Below are 17,155 nucleotides of genomic sequence, written 5' to 3'. Positions count from 1 at the left end.
TCCAACTCCATTTTTTGTGTACTCCCATACCCCCTTACTCAAGGAAGATCTATTTTTCTGTGACCTTAGAGGTTTTTGTCCATGTCTGTTATATATTATCCATGCCATATTACAGTTTCAGTGTTCACAGATGCTTATGCCTCACTAACGTGAATTCCTTTCAGAGGCCATAAGATACACCTCTTCATTCAGTTATGGGTACAGCACAGTCAGTGCCTGGTAAAGGTGTTCAGGAGACATTACTGGATTAAATGAATGATCCTGTCTTTAGGTTGCTATTCTCACTTTTCAAGAGAACAGATCTTTTCTCTCTCCAGTTCTGAGTGAACAGACTCTCTCGCTCACTCCTGCTTTGAGGTTTTCTTTGGGCCTTTTTCTCGAAATCTAGTTTGTCTTATAATCTTATGAGAGAAAAAAATTCTGGATAACAAACAGAAGGCTTGTAAAAACAGTTGGCAACCAATTTATCAACAGAAAAATTTTCGTGAATAAAAATTATAAAAATAATAGCACTATTTTGAATATTATGTATCATCCATTATTTTAGGTAATTTGCATACTTCCATCTCTTTTAGTCATCTGAACAACTTTGTTATTAGATAAGAAAACTGAGGCTTTGAGAGGCTTAGTATTGTGTTAAGCTAAAATTCACAGTGGCAGAGATAAAATTCAACTTCAAATTTCTCTGACTCTTAAATTTTTCTGACTCTGAAGTGTATGCTCTTTCCACAAGACAATTCTGATGTTATCTTTGTGTGTTTCTCCATCTGTAAAATTAGAGGTTTAGAATAAAGAACTTTTCTAAGATAACATCTAGCCTCTAGATTCTGTAATTTTTTTGCTCAAGCTAATAGTAATAATAATTTATTCACAATGTTTAAAAAAGAGGCAGTATGTTCATAATAACACTCAATAAACTCATCTCCCTACCAGTGTGCAATCATTCTTTGTATTTGAATATTCATTGCCTTCAAAAGGAGTGGGAGAGATGGGGAAAGAAGAGTAGCAATGCCACCCAGGGCAATATTCAAATAGAACAATCTGTGTACTCTACCAACACCTACTTCCTTATTAATATTCAAAACAAAGACAGGTTTTTCTCCTTCAGAGAAGAGCCCTGAAGCACACTCCCTAGTCTTCTATCTGAACGGGGGCGAGGAGGGGGTGTCTTCTAGTAATTAAAATGGTTAGTTGTTTAGAATTGAGAAGTATAGGTCAAATTACAGGTTTTCAGCTCAGTTCCAGAATCATCCCATTAATTCTTTGCCTAGAACCAGATAAATATTTACCGTAATGAGATATATAAAACAATACTGAACAAAATAAAGGGCAAAATAGGCTAGGAGTCCCAGTGATTATCAATAGTTGGCAAGAAGATGATTAAAGTCAGAATTACATTGCAAGAGATGTCAAATGTTATGGTCATAGAGTTAAGCCATATATTAACAGCTGATTTCTACGACAATCAATGCAAATTACCTTGACAAGGTTTATATCATTTCATGTATTATTATTTTTTAAGTAGCTGTAAAAACTTGTTGGCTATACAATGTCCAGATTTTGCAGAGTCATTATCTTAAGAACTGAGTGGGATGACACCAGTTAGCTGTCTTGAATCTCTGCAGTTCAAATAGGGTCCAGGCTTTAGTATAATTCGCTAATAAATTATGAGACACATAATTGAGAAGCTGGTTCCCAAGTACATTATTTAGGGGACATACTATTGCCAGGCAACGTTATTAGGTTTAATTAAAGAGCACTTTCCGTGATGAACGATGAATCAGAATAGGTTAAAGGCAAGCCTCTTTGGTGGTGTAGTACCTACAGCTGATAGCCCTCAAAGTTTTGGTACGGGATTTGCCTGTGTTTCCCAGGGAAAATCTGTTCAAAGGAAATGAGCTGTGAGCTCTGAATTTGTACCGTCTGTCCACAGGGAGGGTCTGGGTCCCAGCAATCCATGCACAGCAGTTAAGCCAAGCTTTCAATTCTAATGCTGTGCGTTAGATACTAACAGCATTAGATACTAATGCTGTGCCTGGATAATTCAACTGTCAGCTAACCCCCCCAAAACATAAATTCAACCTTGCTGGAATTTCCTGACCAGCAAAACTTCATCCTAGGTCTGAAACTGAAGCAGAAAACAGTATCCAGTGTCATGTGGATAGCATACTCCTGCAGGATACTTGTTATGCAGCTGTTCATCTTCAAAGACCTGTTTTAATGTAATCCCAAACTCTTCACAGTAAGTCCAGCAGGTCTCAGAAGGGTCGTAATGTCTAAAACAGGTAGGAAATGAAAATTTCCATGAAAGAGCAAAGAAAACATGTTAAGGAGACTCAGAGGCAAAACAGATTACTATTCCTTAGAGAACAAAGGAGGGGTGTCAGGGTGTTACTCTTTAGCCGTGACATCTGAGCCCAGTCTTTAAGGACATACAGAAGTAAGGGTGAGAGGTCTATGCTAGGTAGAAGGGCACACATGTGCACAAACAGAGGGAATATCAAACAGTTTAACTTGCCTGGAGTTTCAGATAAATGAAAGTGATACTGGAGTTATTCTAGTGTTAAAAAGTAATGGCCTTCTTAATTAACATCTCAAGTCCTCTCAGAGATGAACAGTGCTAAGAGTAGGTAACACAGCAGCTGTTCAACTAGAACTATCTCTTCTTATGTGTTTCCTAGTAATACCTATCACAAAGTTTATAAAACTTCATTTTTGTTTCTCCAGGCAAAGCATTAAAAAAAAAGGCAAAATTAAGTCCTATCTTACACTTTACACAAACAAGGCAGCTAAAAAGTATAATTCAGCTTAATTTTCTAAGGGAGTGAAACTAAAAAAGTTTTATGAGAAGACTTCAAGGAAGTTTCCTCTTCAAGGAAGTGTCTTCTTTAAGGAAAAATCTAACACAACTTATGCGCCTGTTATTTTCATGTAGAGAGCTCCCCAAACCATTTTTCTACTCCTCTTTGCGAGATTGCTCATGTATCTCTGTTTAATTTTTCTAAGTAAGGGTGTAGCTTTGTCATGAGGGATTAACAGAATTTCAAATCTCAGGCTAGGAATTGGGGCAGTATTCCACAGGCACGATAAAGGTTCATAAACTTAATGATTAGAAAAAACAATATAATCAAAATTTTGTTTAAGGACAATTTCTGGTGGAAGGTAGAAGATGGATTGGGTAGTGAAGAATATTAGAAATGGGAAGGATAATTCAACAGCCCACATAAGCAATAATGAAAGCATGAAATAATGTAGGCAAAGTGATAAAGGAAAAAGGGAATAGAGAGGTAAAGAGCTTTGGAGATTAGACGTGACAGCTGTTATCTACAGAGTAAGGCAACAGGATGTAAAGACAACACCAAGGTTTTCTAGGTAAATCAGTTTTGTAAGCAACCACAAAATTAGAGGATTACAGCCAGCACTGTGCCAGGAAATGACAGAATAATAGTAACAGAGGGAAAAGCAGCTGGAGAGATGAGAAATTAGGTTTCAGACATAGTTTCAGGGAGCAAGAGGTTCAATGTTTACATCATGTTGAAATCATGGGCAGGGTCATTTAAAATCATAGAGAAGCTTATGATCAGAATCTACAGCTACATTCATATCAAAACTAGGAAATGTACTCTCCGTTCTGGAGTACTCTAATAAATTTGAAACGAATGCCTCATGAGTTCAGTCACAAGCCTGTTAGTTCTGTGCTTCTAAAACCTGAAGGTTCCCAAACAAAATGTCACCATACATTAAAGATCTATAGCTATGCTGCCTAATATGGTTGCCACTTAGGTCTGTATGATAGCTGAGTATGGCTCTTTGTATTTTAACTAATTAAAATCAAATCAACTTTAACTTCCTTAGTCATGATAGACACATTTCACGTGAGCAATAGACACATGTACCTAGCTACAACCAAACTGGACGCACAGCTATAACACATCCCCATCGTGACAGACATTTCTACTGGACAGCACTGATCCAGAGACTTGAATTTCAAAAGGAAGAGGCTTGTAAATGCTTCACATATTCCCCTTTACCCTATGTTCAAAGTACACTTAGAAATTCATTACAAAGCAGCTTCAGCTCCTGCACACTAGAAAAATTCCTTCTAACCTTGCCTCTTTAAAGGAGATGTTTCATAATACCACCAATTACTTTATCCTTTAGAGTTCTAAATCTTTTATGAGGCATAATAATTTTGTTCTAATGAATATTAAGTAAATATATTGAATCTGCCTGCATTTACCTTTAATTCTGAGATATGTTCATATAAAAATCAGTCTTCCTTGGACCACGTTTCTATTTTATTATTGATTATGTGGAGGCAGTAGGATAAAAATAACCTTAACTCAATGTATCAGACATTTAATTTTAAAAACGTTGCTGTTACGTCAGTGTGACGGAAAGATGAAAAAATAGAATCATTTTCATCATTCTTTCTTAAACTCAAAACTATTCTCAAGATGATGTCTCCCAGGGTTAAGAAATACCTGTTGTATTTTCAGTTCCTAACGTCATTTATTTCGTCATATCCTGCTTCCGTTATAAAACAAAAAAAACAACGCCAAACAACAGCAACAAAAACTATTATCATGTTTAAGCTCTGGGCAAGCTTTGGACGAAAGCTCATTTTCCTGTAACATTCTCTTCACACTTGAATCCATTCTTGTTTTATGTATCATTTCACTCAGTTTTTCTTTTACAAAAATGGAGTTTCGTTTAGTTGAACGTACTGTAGAAGATTCAAATTAATAAATCACAGAAGAATCTGGAAAATTACAATTATCTGATCATATTTCATATATAAAATGCTAATAGAAAGTTGAACAGAAATAGCTCTGATCCAACACTGCCACCTACTGTTTCAAATGTGTAACTACACAGATCAAGTTATTAAAGACCAACACAGCTCAGTCCTAACAGAATGGTTTAACAGGAAATTTACATTGACTACAAAGAGTCGGATACGACTTCACTCACAGTTTAATTAACTATGGTTATGTAACTGACCACATAGATGCCTATAACTCACACAGGAGATAAATATCTGTCCTAGCCATTAAAAGGCAAAGTATGGAATCCTTTGTTTGCAGAGTAAATGGATATGCTTACATTCAGAAGATCTCGGGTCCTGCTATCTCCCAGCCTCTCCTGGCTGTAATTACCGACACACTTCCTTTGCAGGATAAGCACTGCTTAGTTCCAGGCAAATCCTCAAAAGGATACAGAATGTATTAGTAGTCTTAGTTCCCCAGTAGGAACAGGGCTTGAAAGTGTCCTGCTACCTATACCTCACGTCTGAGGCAGCATCTGGGGTGAACAGTGGGGTGCTCCTGCTTTCACAAGTCAAACTACTGACCAACAAGAACACTCAGCAGTGGATGATGACTGCCTCCAATTTGGCCACCTCTACCGTGGTCTTCCCGGTTTCACATCTAAAACTGATTCTCGTTTTCTTACACTGCCTCTCTGGTTCATGTTCTTAGGGCTCCAGCATGCTTTGTATCCAGCTTACCTGTTTTGGGTGGAGAAGGCAGATTACCTTCTTTTTAAGGATCAATTTCTCTACCAGGCCACATTACAAACCATGCTGTCCTATACCTAAAACACTTCCAGGGTTCCTTTAGGCTTTCAGAATTATTTCACACTTCATTCACAGAAACGAAGTGGCTGTAAGAGATTCAGGTTTCTTGAAAATGCTCTGGGGATTTTACCTTAAAATGCCAAATTCTTGGTGAGGCCGTTTGCCATTGTTGCGTTCCCACCTTGGAGAAGTCTGGTCGATAGGTGGCAGACCTGAGGTTCCTGAGCTCCTCCTCAGATGAGGGGTTGGTAAACTATTCCTACTGTTCAGCCCCTGTTGAATAATTTAACAGTGGTTAAAATTGTTACCCTTTAACATGCTGCAAATGTGATGCTAAAGATGGTACATGAAAATATCAGTACAGAGTACAACAAATCCTTGAACAACTTGGGAGTTAGGGGCACCAATATCCTTCATGCAGTTGAATATCAGGTGTCCTTTACAGCAGGCCCTCCCTACATGTTCTTCCTCCATATTTGAGATGCTACATCCATGGATTCCACCAACCACAGATGGTGTAGAACTGTAGTATTTACTGCTGAAAAAGATACTCCACATAAGCGGGCCCACACAGTTCAAACCCATGTAATTCAAGGATCAACTGTACATTTTTAGCATGTATAGAGGCAGAATGAATATGTTTTACTCCAAATATCACATTCTATACTGCTCTTTCCTTTACCTTTCTCCTATTTAAAAACTGGTTTCTGAATTCCTGACAGTTTAACCAAAAATTTTTTCTTTTGTACATTTTATTCATAGTTTTATGAGAAATAAGCAACTGACAATTTTAAAAGTAGATGTACCCTGAAGAAACTACTTTTAGAGGCCAAGCTTAGGATCAGGGATGAGCCCTATTTCCTAAAGCTTTTGTATTTTATCTACAATGCTAATGTACATAGAGGCTAACTTGCAGAGTTCTGAGCTTCTGAATTAATGACTACATTAAATTCAGAACACCTTTCACATTAAGAATATTTATCCTAATTTCTGAAAATATTCTCAGTTAATCCAAATGTTAACCCAGAATATTCCATTTTTTGACCACTCTGAATAGGTGTTTTAGTGAAATTGACATAAAACAGTTTCTGCTTCTTATGAATTTCCCCTATGAGCAGACATGAGACCATCTCAGAGAGATAAATATGTCTTATATTTAAGTTTTCCCAAGGATGTTGATTTTATAAAGATTCAATGTTAGTTACATTTACATTGAAAAAGCTGTTTATGTAACATGTCAGTTACATTTACATTGAAAAAGTTGTTTATGTAACATCTTTTCTGACAATAATTTAGGTCCATATACTCTTTCTCAGTTCTTATCATGCATATAAGACATTTACTTTAAATCATCTCTTCAAGGTCCCTTTTCTTTACTTTCTTCATAAATGCTTTTGCTCTTTTAGGTAACACCAGGCTTTTTATATTCTTTTCCAAAGCAGAGACAAATTAGATATGAAATTTAAGTAAGAAGTTAAAAGAACACAAAGAAAAGAAATAAGGGTTACTTCCTGATTCTTCTATGACTTATTCCTATCAGTAAATTGGAGTACTCAAATAAGCCTGATTACCTAGAATGTTCAGGAAATGAGGCAATTAGGCATCCTGTTTGTTTAAAATGTTTCTAAAATGTACCAGTACGCTTTTCTACACAGTAAACATAGTAACAAACAGAATACTGATAACAATGTGATTTTTAAACATCTCTTTGCCTGGCTGCATGGCTTGCAGGATCTCAGTTCTCCACAGGGACTGAACCCAGGCCACAATGGAGAAGGCCTGGAAGTCTAACCATGAGGCTGCCAGTGAACTCCCTCAGTGCAATTTTTATGTCTTAACAGTTTTAAGAATTATTACTTTTTAAAATTACTATTTGAAACCGCAAATGCCAATGGAAAACATAAGAAGAGCAACATACCAAATGAAAACCATTAGTAACTCAAAATGTATCATTTTATTGATGAATTTATTGCTACCCCTATTTGATGCTGTGATTAACCTCTTTCTCATGGGTAGAGTGCTTTAAAATAATGTGTGTAACTTCCATTGGGTTTTGAGTAATGCAGCTGCTATTCTATATACTTTAAAAATAAAAGCATCACAACTACTTATCCAAATTTGTGATCAATAATTACCAAAATTTTGCCTTAATCAGGCTTACTTAATTTTTCAACATTTCTATATAACAATGCTGAGAATTAACAAAATGAATTGATGATCAGAGTCTCCAAACACTATATTTAACTTTTTCTAAACTCTGTATACACTATTACAATGAAAATTAACTGATTGGAATTTCATCTTCTCTTAGTTTCTTTAACCAGCAGAATAAAGTAGTTAAAATAATCTCTAAAATATTTCTATTTTTAAAGTTTTATGATATTAACTATAGGTAAAGGTATCAATTTGACTACTGATAGCCAAATAAAAGAATTAAAAGCACTCTGAACATGCATAATGTATACCTATTTAGAATAGTGTTTATTATTTTCTAAAGGAAATCCTATTTTGGGTCAATGATATTTAAAGAAAAATCAATCCCATATCTAGTGATGGAAAAATCAATGCCTACTGGGCTACAATAATCTCCAGTGGGTAGGTAGAGAGTTCCAAAACATGTGAAAATCAGTTTAAAATAATGCTATGGAATTTCATAAGATGACTATTATAATGATCTTTTTTTTTTATTGGTCCAAAAAGAATTCCTGGTTTCCAAAAAATAAAATAGATTAATGACACAATTTGACTGCTAGTTTGCTGTACAGCCTGAAAATAAATTTTCCTTCTGTTCTCTGCTTCTTAAAGATAATAAAAAATAGTTGTTACCAATGAAGTTATAACTGCTAATTACAGTAATATTATTCACAATGAAAACTGAATGGTTGCTTCATACTGAACTATTTGAAATTATAACTACCTCTGAAGTCCCTATAAAGGAACGAAGCCCTTTAAAAAGAAATTCTATTTTATCTAAGATTTAAAGGAGCAGTTTTAACTCAAAAACATTATTAAACATGATAAATAGGGCTGGCTGATTACTGTATTTTTGACCTTGTGAAGTTTTCGATCTCCTTTCTCAGCAGGGTCCTCTATCTCAGAGCAGGGATAAAATCCAGGAAATGGTGTAAGGGGATTAATCTTTGGCCTACAGGAGCCTGAGAAAGCACCCATCAAGCTACTGATACTCCGTAGGGAAGCAATGACTTGTGGAGGAAGGGTGGGGTCAACCAGAAGATCTGACACCATATTGCGAGCCTCATTTAGCACTGAAAGATCAACTCCACTTCCACCTCCAGAAATCTAGAAAAGAAAAAAAACAAGACATAAAATTACATATTTGTTAGACACAAAATTTAGAAAAAAAACTTTAAATAAAGTCCATCTAACAATAGCTTAAGTAACTGAATCCTACTAAATATTAATTTTCACTTATTTGGACATAGCATAAATGATATAAGCAGTATGATTCTAACCTTAAAATTTTGATGCTGAAGTATGTAACAGATACTGTGAACTTTAATTTTTTTCTACATTATTCATTAGTATATCTCGTGGGGTATCAGAGTATAAAGGAGACAGTGATTAAACTGAACTGAATGGTTAATATGGAAGGAATAGCATGAGGCTGGGTCCTGAAGAATAGACAGAAAATACTTTTTTTTTTAACTTATAAATGTTTCATTGATATATATATTTTTACTTTTCAAAAATACATATGTATTATGTTCAACTCAATTACCCACAGAAATCAGTGCTCTGGTGATCAGAATAGTGAATTAAATGTTACTTTTGTTGTTTTGGAGAAGGAAATGGCAACCCACTCCAGTACTCTTGCCCAGAGAGTCCCATGGAGGGAGGAGCCTGGTAGGCTACAGCCCACGGGGTCGCAGAGTCAGACACGACTGAGCGACTTCACTTTCACTTTCTGTGGTTTTACTGTACCTTGAATTTACATTTGGGTGTGTTTATAGTTCATAATTATTCAAAGTATCTGTTGAGTTCACTGTTATGTATCCTCACTACATTTTTAAATTGAGAAGTGTTATGAAAGTTAGACCAATAATTAGCTTAATAATGTATTTGCTCTTTGAGGAATTTTTTTCTTTTTCTTAAGTATTATTTTGTATTACTTTATTTTAAAACATTCCCCACTATTGGGCCATAGCTCAGCTATTTCTAGTTTTTATAAGCAAACACCTCTCTTAATATGTCACTGTAGATAATTAAGCATATTTCTGATCGATAGCTTCCCATTAACTTGAACTACTGAAGCAAAGTAAATGAACATGTTAAAATCACTATAAAACTACCCTTACATATATTGGTCAAACCAGTAGTTCCACAAACTGTATATAACAGTATCTGTTTTCCCACACTCTAAGAAATCTGCTGTCATTTGACTTGGGTGTTCCTTTATAGGCAGTGTGTCATTTCTCTCTGGCTGCTTCCAATATATTTTCTTTGCTTTTAATTTTCAAAAGTTTAACATATTTTACGGAAGATTTGTTTTGAGGGTGGGGAACACTGATACTATCTGAGATTCACTCAGCTTTTAAAATATATCTATGTATTTATTTGGCTACACCGGGCCCTAGTTTCAGTATGCAGTATCTTTGGTTGCGGAATGCAAACTCTTTGTTGCACTTCCCTGACCTGGGATTGAACCCAGGCTCCCTGCACTGGAGTGCAGTGTTTTAGCCCCTGGACTACCCAGGAAGTCCCTGCTGAGCTTCTTGAATTTTCAGAATTGCATCTTTTACAAAATTTGGGCAGTTTTCAGCTATTATTTCTTCAGATTCCCTCTCCTTCTCAGACACTGATGATTATGAATGCTGGATCTCTTATTATTGTCCTCCAGGTCCTTAAGATTTTGTTCATTTTGCTTTAATTTCCATTATTGCATTTTGTAGCTCTATAAGCTTCCTCCCCCCCTTTTTGGTAACTTCTACTTTCTTTTTCTCCTGATATTTTCTATTTCATTTACTTGTTTCAAAAGATTTGTAACTGCTTATTAAGACATTTTTATGATGGCCACTTTAAAATTCCTCAGTTCAGTTCAGTCACTCAGTCGTGTCTAACTCTTTGAGACCCCATCAACCGCAGCACACCAGGCCTCCCTGTCCATCACCAACTGCCAGAGTCTACCCAAACCCATGTCCATTGAGTTGGTGATGCCATCCAACCATCTCATCCTCTGTCGTCCCCTTCTCCCCCTGCCCTTGATCTTTCCCAGCATTAGGGTCTTTTCAAATGAGTCAGCTCTTCACATCAGGTGGCCAAAATATTACAGTTTCAGTTTCAGCATCAGTTCTTCCAATGAACACCCAGGACTGATCTCCTTTACGATGGACTGGTTGGATCTCCTTACAGTCTGAGAGACTCTCGAGAGTCTTCTCCAACACCACAGTTCAAAAGCATCAATTCTTCGGCGCTCAGCTTTCTTTTTCATTCAACTCTCACATCCATACATGACCACTGGAAAAACCATAGCATTGACTAGACAGATCTTTGTTGACAAAGTAATGTCTCTGCTTTTGAATATGCTGTCTAGGTTGGTCATAACTTTCCTTCCAAGGAGTAAGCGTCTTTTAATTTCATGGCGGCAGTCACCGTCTGCAGTGATTTGCAGGACCCCAAAAATAAAGTCTGACACTGTTTCCACTGTTTTCCTATCTATTTGTCATGAAGTGATGAGACCTGATGCCATGATCTTTGTTTTCTGAATGTTGAGCTTTAAGCCAACTTTTTCACTCTCCTCTTTCACTTTCATCAAGAGGCTCTTTAGTTCTTCTTCACTTTCTGCCATAAGGGTGGTGTCATCTGCATATCTGAGGTTCTTGATATTTCTCCTGGCAATCTTGATTCCAGCTTGTGCTTCATCCAGCCCAGCATTTCTCATGATGTACTCTGTATATAAGTTAAATAAGTAGGGTGACAATATACAGCCTTGACGTACTCCTTTTCCTATTTGGAACCAGTCTGTTGTTCCATGTCCAGTTCTAACTGTTGCTTCCTGACCTGCATTCAGATTTCTTAAGAGGCAGGTCAGGTATTCTGGTATTCATATCTCTTTCAGAATTTTCCACAGTTTATTGTGATCCACGCACTCAAAGGCTTTGGCGTAGTCAATAAAGCAGAAGTAGATGTTTTTCTGGAACTCTCTTCCTTTTTTGATGATCCAGCGGATGTTGGTAAATTGATCTCTGGTTCCTCTGCCTTTTCTAAAACCAGCTTGAACATCTGGAAGTTCATGGTTCACGTACTGCTGAAGCCTAGCTTGGAGAATTTTGAGCACTACTTTACTAGTGTGTGAAATGAGTGCAATTGTATTGTAGTTTGAACATTCTTTGGCATTGCCTTTCTTTGAGATTGGAATGAAAACTGACCTTTTCCAGTCCTGTGGCCACTGCTGAGTTTTCCAAATTTGCTGATATATTGATTGCAGCACTTTCATAGCATCATCTTTTAGGATTTGAAACAGCTTAACTGGAATTCCATCACCTCCACTAGCTTTGTTCGTAGTGATGCTTCCTAAGGCCCACTTGACTTCACATTCCAGGATGTCTGGCTCTAAGTTAGTGTGAGTGATCACACCATCGTGATTATCTGGGTCGTGAAGGTTTTTTTTGTACCGTTCTTCTGTGTATTCTTGCCATCTCTTCTTAGTATCTTCTGCTTCTGTTAGGTCCATACCATTTCTGTCCTTTATCGAGCCCATCTTTGCATGAAATGTTCCCTTGGTATCTCTAATTTTCTTGAAGAGATCTCTAGTCTTTCCCATTCTATTGTTTTCCTCTATTTCTTTGCATTGCTCGCTGAGGAAGGCTTTCTTATCTCTCCTTGCTGTTCTTTGGAACTCTGCATTCAGATGGGTATATCTTTCCTTTTCTCCTTTTCTTTTCTTATTTTTATTTTATTTTACTTTACAATACTGTATTGGTTTTGCCATACATCTCCTTTGCTTTTCACTTCTCTTCTTTACACAGCTATCTGTAAGGCCTCCTCAGACAGCCATTTTGCTTTTTTGCATTTCTTTTTCTTGGTGATGGTCTTGATTCCTGTCTCCTCTACAATGTCACGAACCTCCATCCATAGTTCATCAGGCACTCTGTCTATCAGATCTAGTCCCTTAAATCTATTAAAATTCCTAGTCAGTTTCAAATCTGATTCATGTTGGTGTTAATAATTGATTATCTTTTCTCACTCAAGTTGTAAGTTTCCTGGTTCTTGATATGACAGGTGATTTTCAAAATTCTTGTCAACATTTTGGTAACTATGCTAGAAGACTCTGGGTCCTATTTACATCTTTTATAGTAGGGGGTGATCTTTCTGTTTAGATTGAGTACTACGTCCTACACTGCTTTTTCAGGCTGTAGTTCTAATGAAATTTAATTTTCAGGGCATTCACAGTGGTATTTTTAGTCTGCTTGATTTCCTTCTGGTTCCACCAGGGCTGGTGCCTAGCAGTGGGAGTTGCAATTTGAGAGACCTGGGTTTGATTTGATCCCTGGGTTGGGAAGATCCCCTGGAAAAGGGCATGGCTACCCACTCCAGCATTTTGGCCTGGATAACTCCATGTACAGAGGAGCATGGCGAGCTACGGTCTATGGGGCTGCAAAGAGTCAGCCACCACTGAGGAACTCCCCAGGCTGGGCTATCTGTTGCAAAGTCGGGAAAGAGAGTCTCCAGACCACAGGACAAAGAGCACTTTCTGGGCCAGGCACCAGTGTTGGGGAGACCTGGCCACCTCCTGCCTTGCTGGGGAAGGAGGGTCTCATACTTAGTAAAGAATAAGCATACTTCCCTGGCCACTTAATATGAATGGAGTTCCAGATCAATTTGTCCTTGGTGGTGTTGGCAAGACTCATTCAGTTTTGAAGAAAGGAAGAGCCTACCAGCATCACAGTCTGTGGCTAGGTTCGAAGTCTACATTACCTTTGCTGTTGGGTGACGGTTGTAAGATACCTTATCACAGGTGTGTGTGGGGGGGGGGGGTGTGGGTATGGGTGTGTGGGTGTGTGTAATATATATATATATGTTAAATATTTTAAAAAAGAAAAAAGCAGCACAAAATAAGGTTGGAGAAGCATATTGGAACCAATATTTGAGAACATAAGATTCCAGGATAAGGAATATGGGCAATGGAAAGTCACAGATTTTGAGCAGGTCGAAGAGAAATACAGCAAGAAAAAGAAAAAGGAAGTGATGGAGGGCACCAAAAAGAATGCACTACTTATGATGTTAAAACCCAACAAATGTGTGCGAAAAGAGCATTCCAGGCACACAGACTAGCACGTGCAAACCTGCGGAGGCAGAAGCCTGTCTGGCTAGTTTGAGGAATAACAAGGAGGCCAGTGTAGCAGTGGCAGAGTAAATGAAAAAGAAAGCATACATGAAGTCAGAGAACTAAAAGGGAGGAAAGGAAGGGACTTTATTGTGTAGGGTCTTTTAAGTCCGTTATTAGGACTTCAGTTTTTATTATGGATGAGATTACAGCATAGTGAGCAAGAGACTGACATCACCTGATTAATTTCCTGTCAAACTGAATATTCAAAGTATTTGTTATAATTTTAAAAGTTGAACCTAAATTCTTATTTCCCATCAGCTTATATTTGGCAAACTCTTGTTTTTGTACACAGAGTCAAGAATAAATTCTACATTTTACCAGTTACTGCAGGAGTGGAGGAGGGGGAGTAGCAGGTGGCTGTGTGTCCCTGCAAATGCTAAAATATTTGCGATATGGCCCTTTATAGGAAAAAACTTGTTTTCTCCTAACTTATGCTATAATTTCAGAGATGCTTAGTATTTATTATTATTGAAATTAATATAATATTAGCTTATATTTTTGTGCTACTATGTACCAGGCACATATTATTATTATTTTAATCACCCCTCTGGAGGAACTGGTATTATTCAAAATCTATAGATAAGGAAATAGGTTCATAGCGACTTAAGAGGCTTGCCTATTTTTCAGCTGAGAGGGACTAGTCTGTATCAGATCAACTCTACTGCCTAGAACAACTAATCTAGAAAAGCCAAAATACACCAGAAATGTATCCACTTCAGGGCGTCAGAACACAGTCAAGCAGCCAGGGCTTGAAAAACAGCCGTCTGTGGGGTCGCACAGAATTGGACATGGCTGAAGAGATTTAGCAGCAGCAGAGAAGAGACTGAAGCAAACTGAAACCAATATTCTGTGCTACTTTCTCCTTTCAAGGAATTTGCTACTGATTCATAACTGACACAGGGCAGAGAAGATGAGAAGCAGAGTAGTTAAGAGGCTAGGAAATAGCATAGAGCTCTCGTACAGTCTCAAGGGGCTGGGAGACCAAATATGGAATTTAGGGTTATAAAGACAGAGAGCTTTAAATGCTTGCAAGCAAGATCCCAGAGAGAAGAAGAGAACAAAGATGCAAGCCTGAATTTGGAGCTGCCTTCCCCTCTGGAGATATTTGCCAATTTGTAAACAGAGGCCAAAAGATAGAGAAACCAAACAGAAATCCTCAAAAAGATTTCTATTTTGAAAGTAAAATAAAGCTGTCAGCAGTCTCAGTGCTGGAGGGAACAAAACCAAAGTGTTCCGAGAAGAACACCATGAACCAAAGAAACAAGAAAAGACAGAAAGTCTGAATAGTCCTAAAACTTTAAGAAACTTAATAATTTAAAACTTGTCCATAAGAAAAGCTCCAAACTGAGATAGCTTCACCAGAGTATTTTTCCAAAGGAAGAAACGAAACCCATCTTACTAGACTCTTTTAGATAATAGAAAAAAAGTGGGGGGAATTTCCCACCTTATCTTATGAGGCCAGTATAACCTTTATGCCAAAAACATGATAAAAACAATAATCATAAGGCCCACTCTCATGTAAGCATGAATTCAAAATATTAATAAATAAAATCCAGTGATATATATTTTTAAATTTGCTTTATTCTGGGAATCCAGGGATGGTTCAACACAGGCCCATAATTAATTTACCACATTAACAGAAAAAAATGGGGGAAAATTCAGGGATCATCTCAATAGACACAGAAAAAGCATCTGATAGAATTCTAGACCCATTTCTGACTTAGAAGAAAAAAGTTTTTGGTGAACTGCGATTAGGATAGAACTTCGTTAATCTGTTAAAGGGTACCTATATTAGACATTAGTGGTGAGCATGTTGGATATTTTCTTCCTGAGGTCATGAAGAGGACAAGGCTATCTACTAGTGCCACTTCCATTCAACACTGCATTAGAAATCCTAAACTATACAGTTATGCAAAAAAAGTCTCATATGACTGGAAATAATAAGCCTGTCTTTATTCATTGATGACATTATTATATCCCTAAAAACTCTAAAAGGATCCTCAGACAAGCTATTAGAATTAATAAGTAAATTTAGCAAGGACACTGGATACATGGGTCAATATATGAAAATCAATTAAACTCCCATGGGGCAGCACAAACAGTTAAGAACATGGAATTTCTAAAAATTGCTACCTTTTACATTTTTCAACTTTAAAAATTAAATATCTAAGAACAAATCTAACAAAATAGATGCATGACACCTGCACTGAAAACATCATTAAGATAAAAGATGACTCAGATAACTGAAGGAAGATACCATTTTCATGTATTGAAAGCCTCAGTATAAAAAGATGTAAATTCTCATAGTGATCTATAGAGTCAATAAAATCTCAGTTGAAATCCTAGTATTTTTTTTGGATATGGAAATTTTCAAGTTTATTAAAGAATAGCCAAGATAATTTTGAGGAATAACAAAGCTAGAGAACTTACACTATTATAAAGTTAAAGTAATTAAAATAACAAGGCTGGTATCAGGAGAGACAAATTGACAGACAGAATGGAAAGGCCTGAAACAAATCTACATTTTGTCACTTAAAAGACAAAGGTGAGAAGGAAGCGGAGGAATAGGACGGGGAGACCACTTTCTCCCCCACAAATTCATCAAGAGAACATTTAAACGCTGAGTAAATTCCACAAAACAACTTCTGAATGCCGGCAGAGGACATCAGGCACCCAGAAAAGCAGCCCATTGTCTTCGAAAGGAGGTAGGAAAAAATATAAAAGACAAAAAAAGAGACAAAAGAGGTAGGGAGGGAGCTCCGTCCCGGGAAGGGAGTCTTAAAAAGAGAGAAGTTTCCAAACACCAGGAAACACTCTCCCTGCCGAGTCTGTGGTGAGCCTTGGAAGCACAGAGGGCAACGTAACAGGGAGGAAAAATAAATAAATAATTAAAATCCACAGATTACGAGCCCAAGGATCTGGCCTGAATGCCCCTAGCGCAATCTGAGCGAACTAACTTGGGCTAGCAAACCAGACTGTGGGATAACTACCACGCGAAAAGCCAGCTCTAACCTAAGACACCACCAGGCCCGTGCACAGAACAAAGGTCTGAACAGAGATAGCCAGCTGCAGGCTATCCCCCTCTGGTGACAGGCAGCCAGAGCCAGAAGGGGGCAATCACAGCCCTAGAGAGACATTATCTACAAAACTGTAAGCAGGCTTCTTTGCTAACTAAGACTTCTTGGGGTTCTGGACGGTCAACATCTGCCTGAGAAGGTGCGCCGATTGTA

The 17,155-nt window shown here is 37.3% G+C and overlaps 1 protein-coding gene across 2 annotated transcripts in view; it reads right to left on the bottom strand.

Annotated features, from left to right (window-relative positions):
• The window catches only part of PDE3B (phosphodiesterase 3B), a 179,439-nt gene that overhangs the window by 45,278 nt on the left and 117,006 nt on the right, over window positions 1-17,155 (bottom strand). Inside the window, exons 3-4 of one of the 2 annotated variants that reach the window (XM_018059586.1) lie at window positions 8,618-8,878; window positions 5,709-5,851 (exon numbers count right to left, since the gene is read on the bottom strand). In XM_018059586.1, coding sequence (XP_017915075.1) covers window positions 5,709-5,851; window positions 8,618-8,878 — 404 coding nt within the window. The remainder of the gene's footprint in view (window positions 1-5,708; window positions 5,852-8,617; window positions 8,879-17,155) is intronic. The other variant, XM_005689658.3, reaches the window with a different exon arrangement.

This window comes from Capra hircus, chromosome 15, assembly GCF_001704415.2.
Source record: "Capra hircus breed San Clemente chromosome 15, ASM170441v1, whole genome shotgun sequence".
In the NCBI taxonomy this organism is placed as follows: domain Eukaryota; kingdom Metazoa; phylum Chordata; class Mammalia; order Artiodactyla; family Bovidae; genus Capra; species Capra hircus.
The sequence above is the reverse complement of the archived record's forward strand: the minus strand, read 5'-3'. Positions and strand labels throughout refer to the sequence as shown.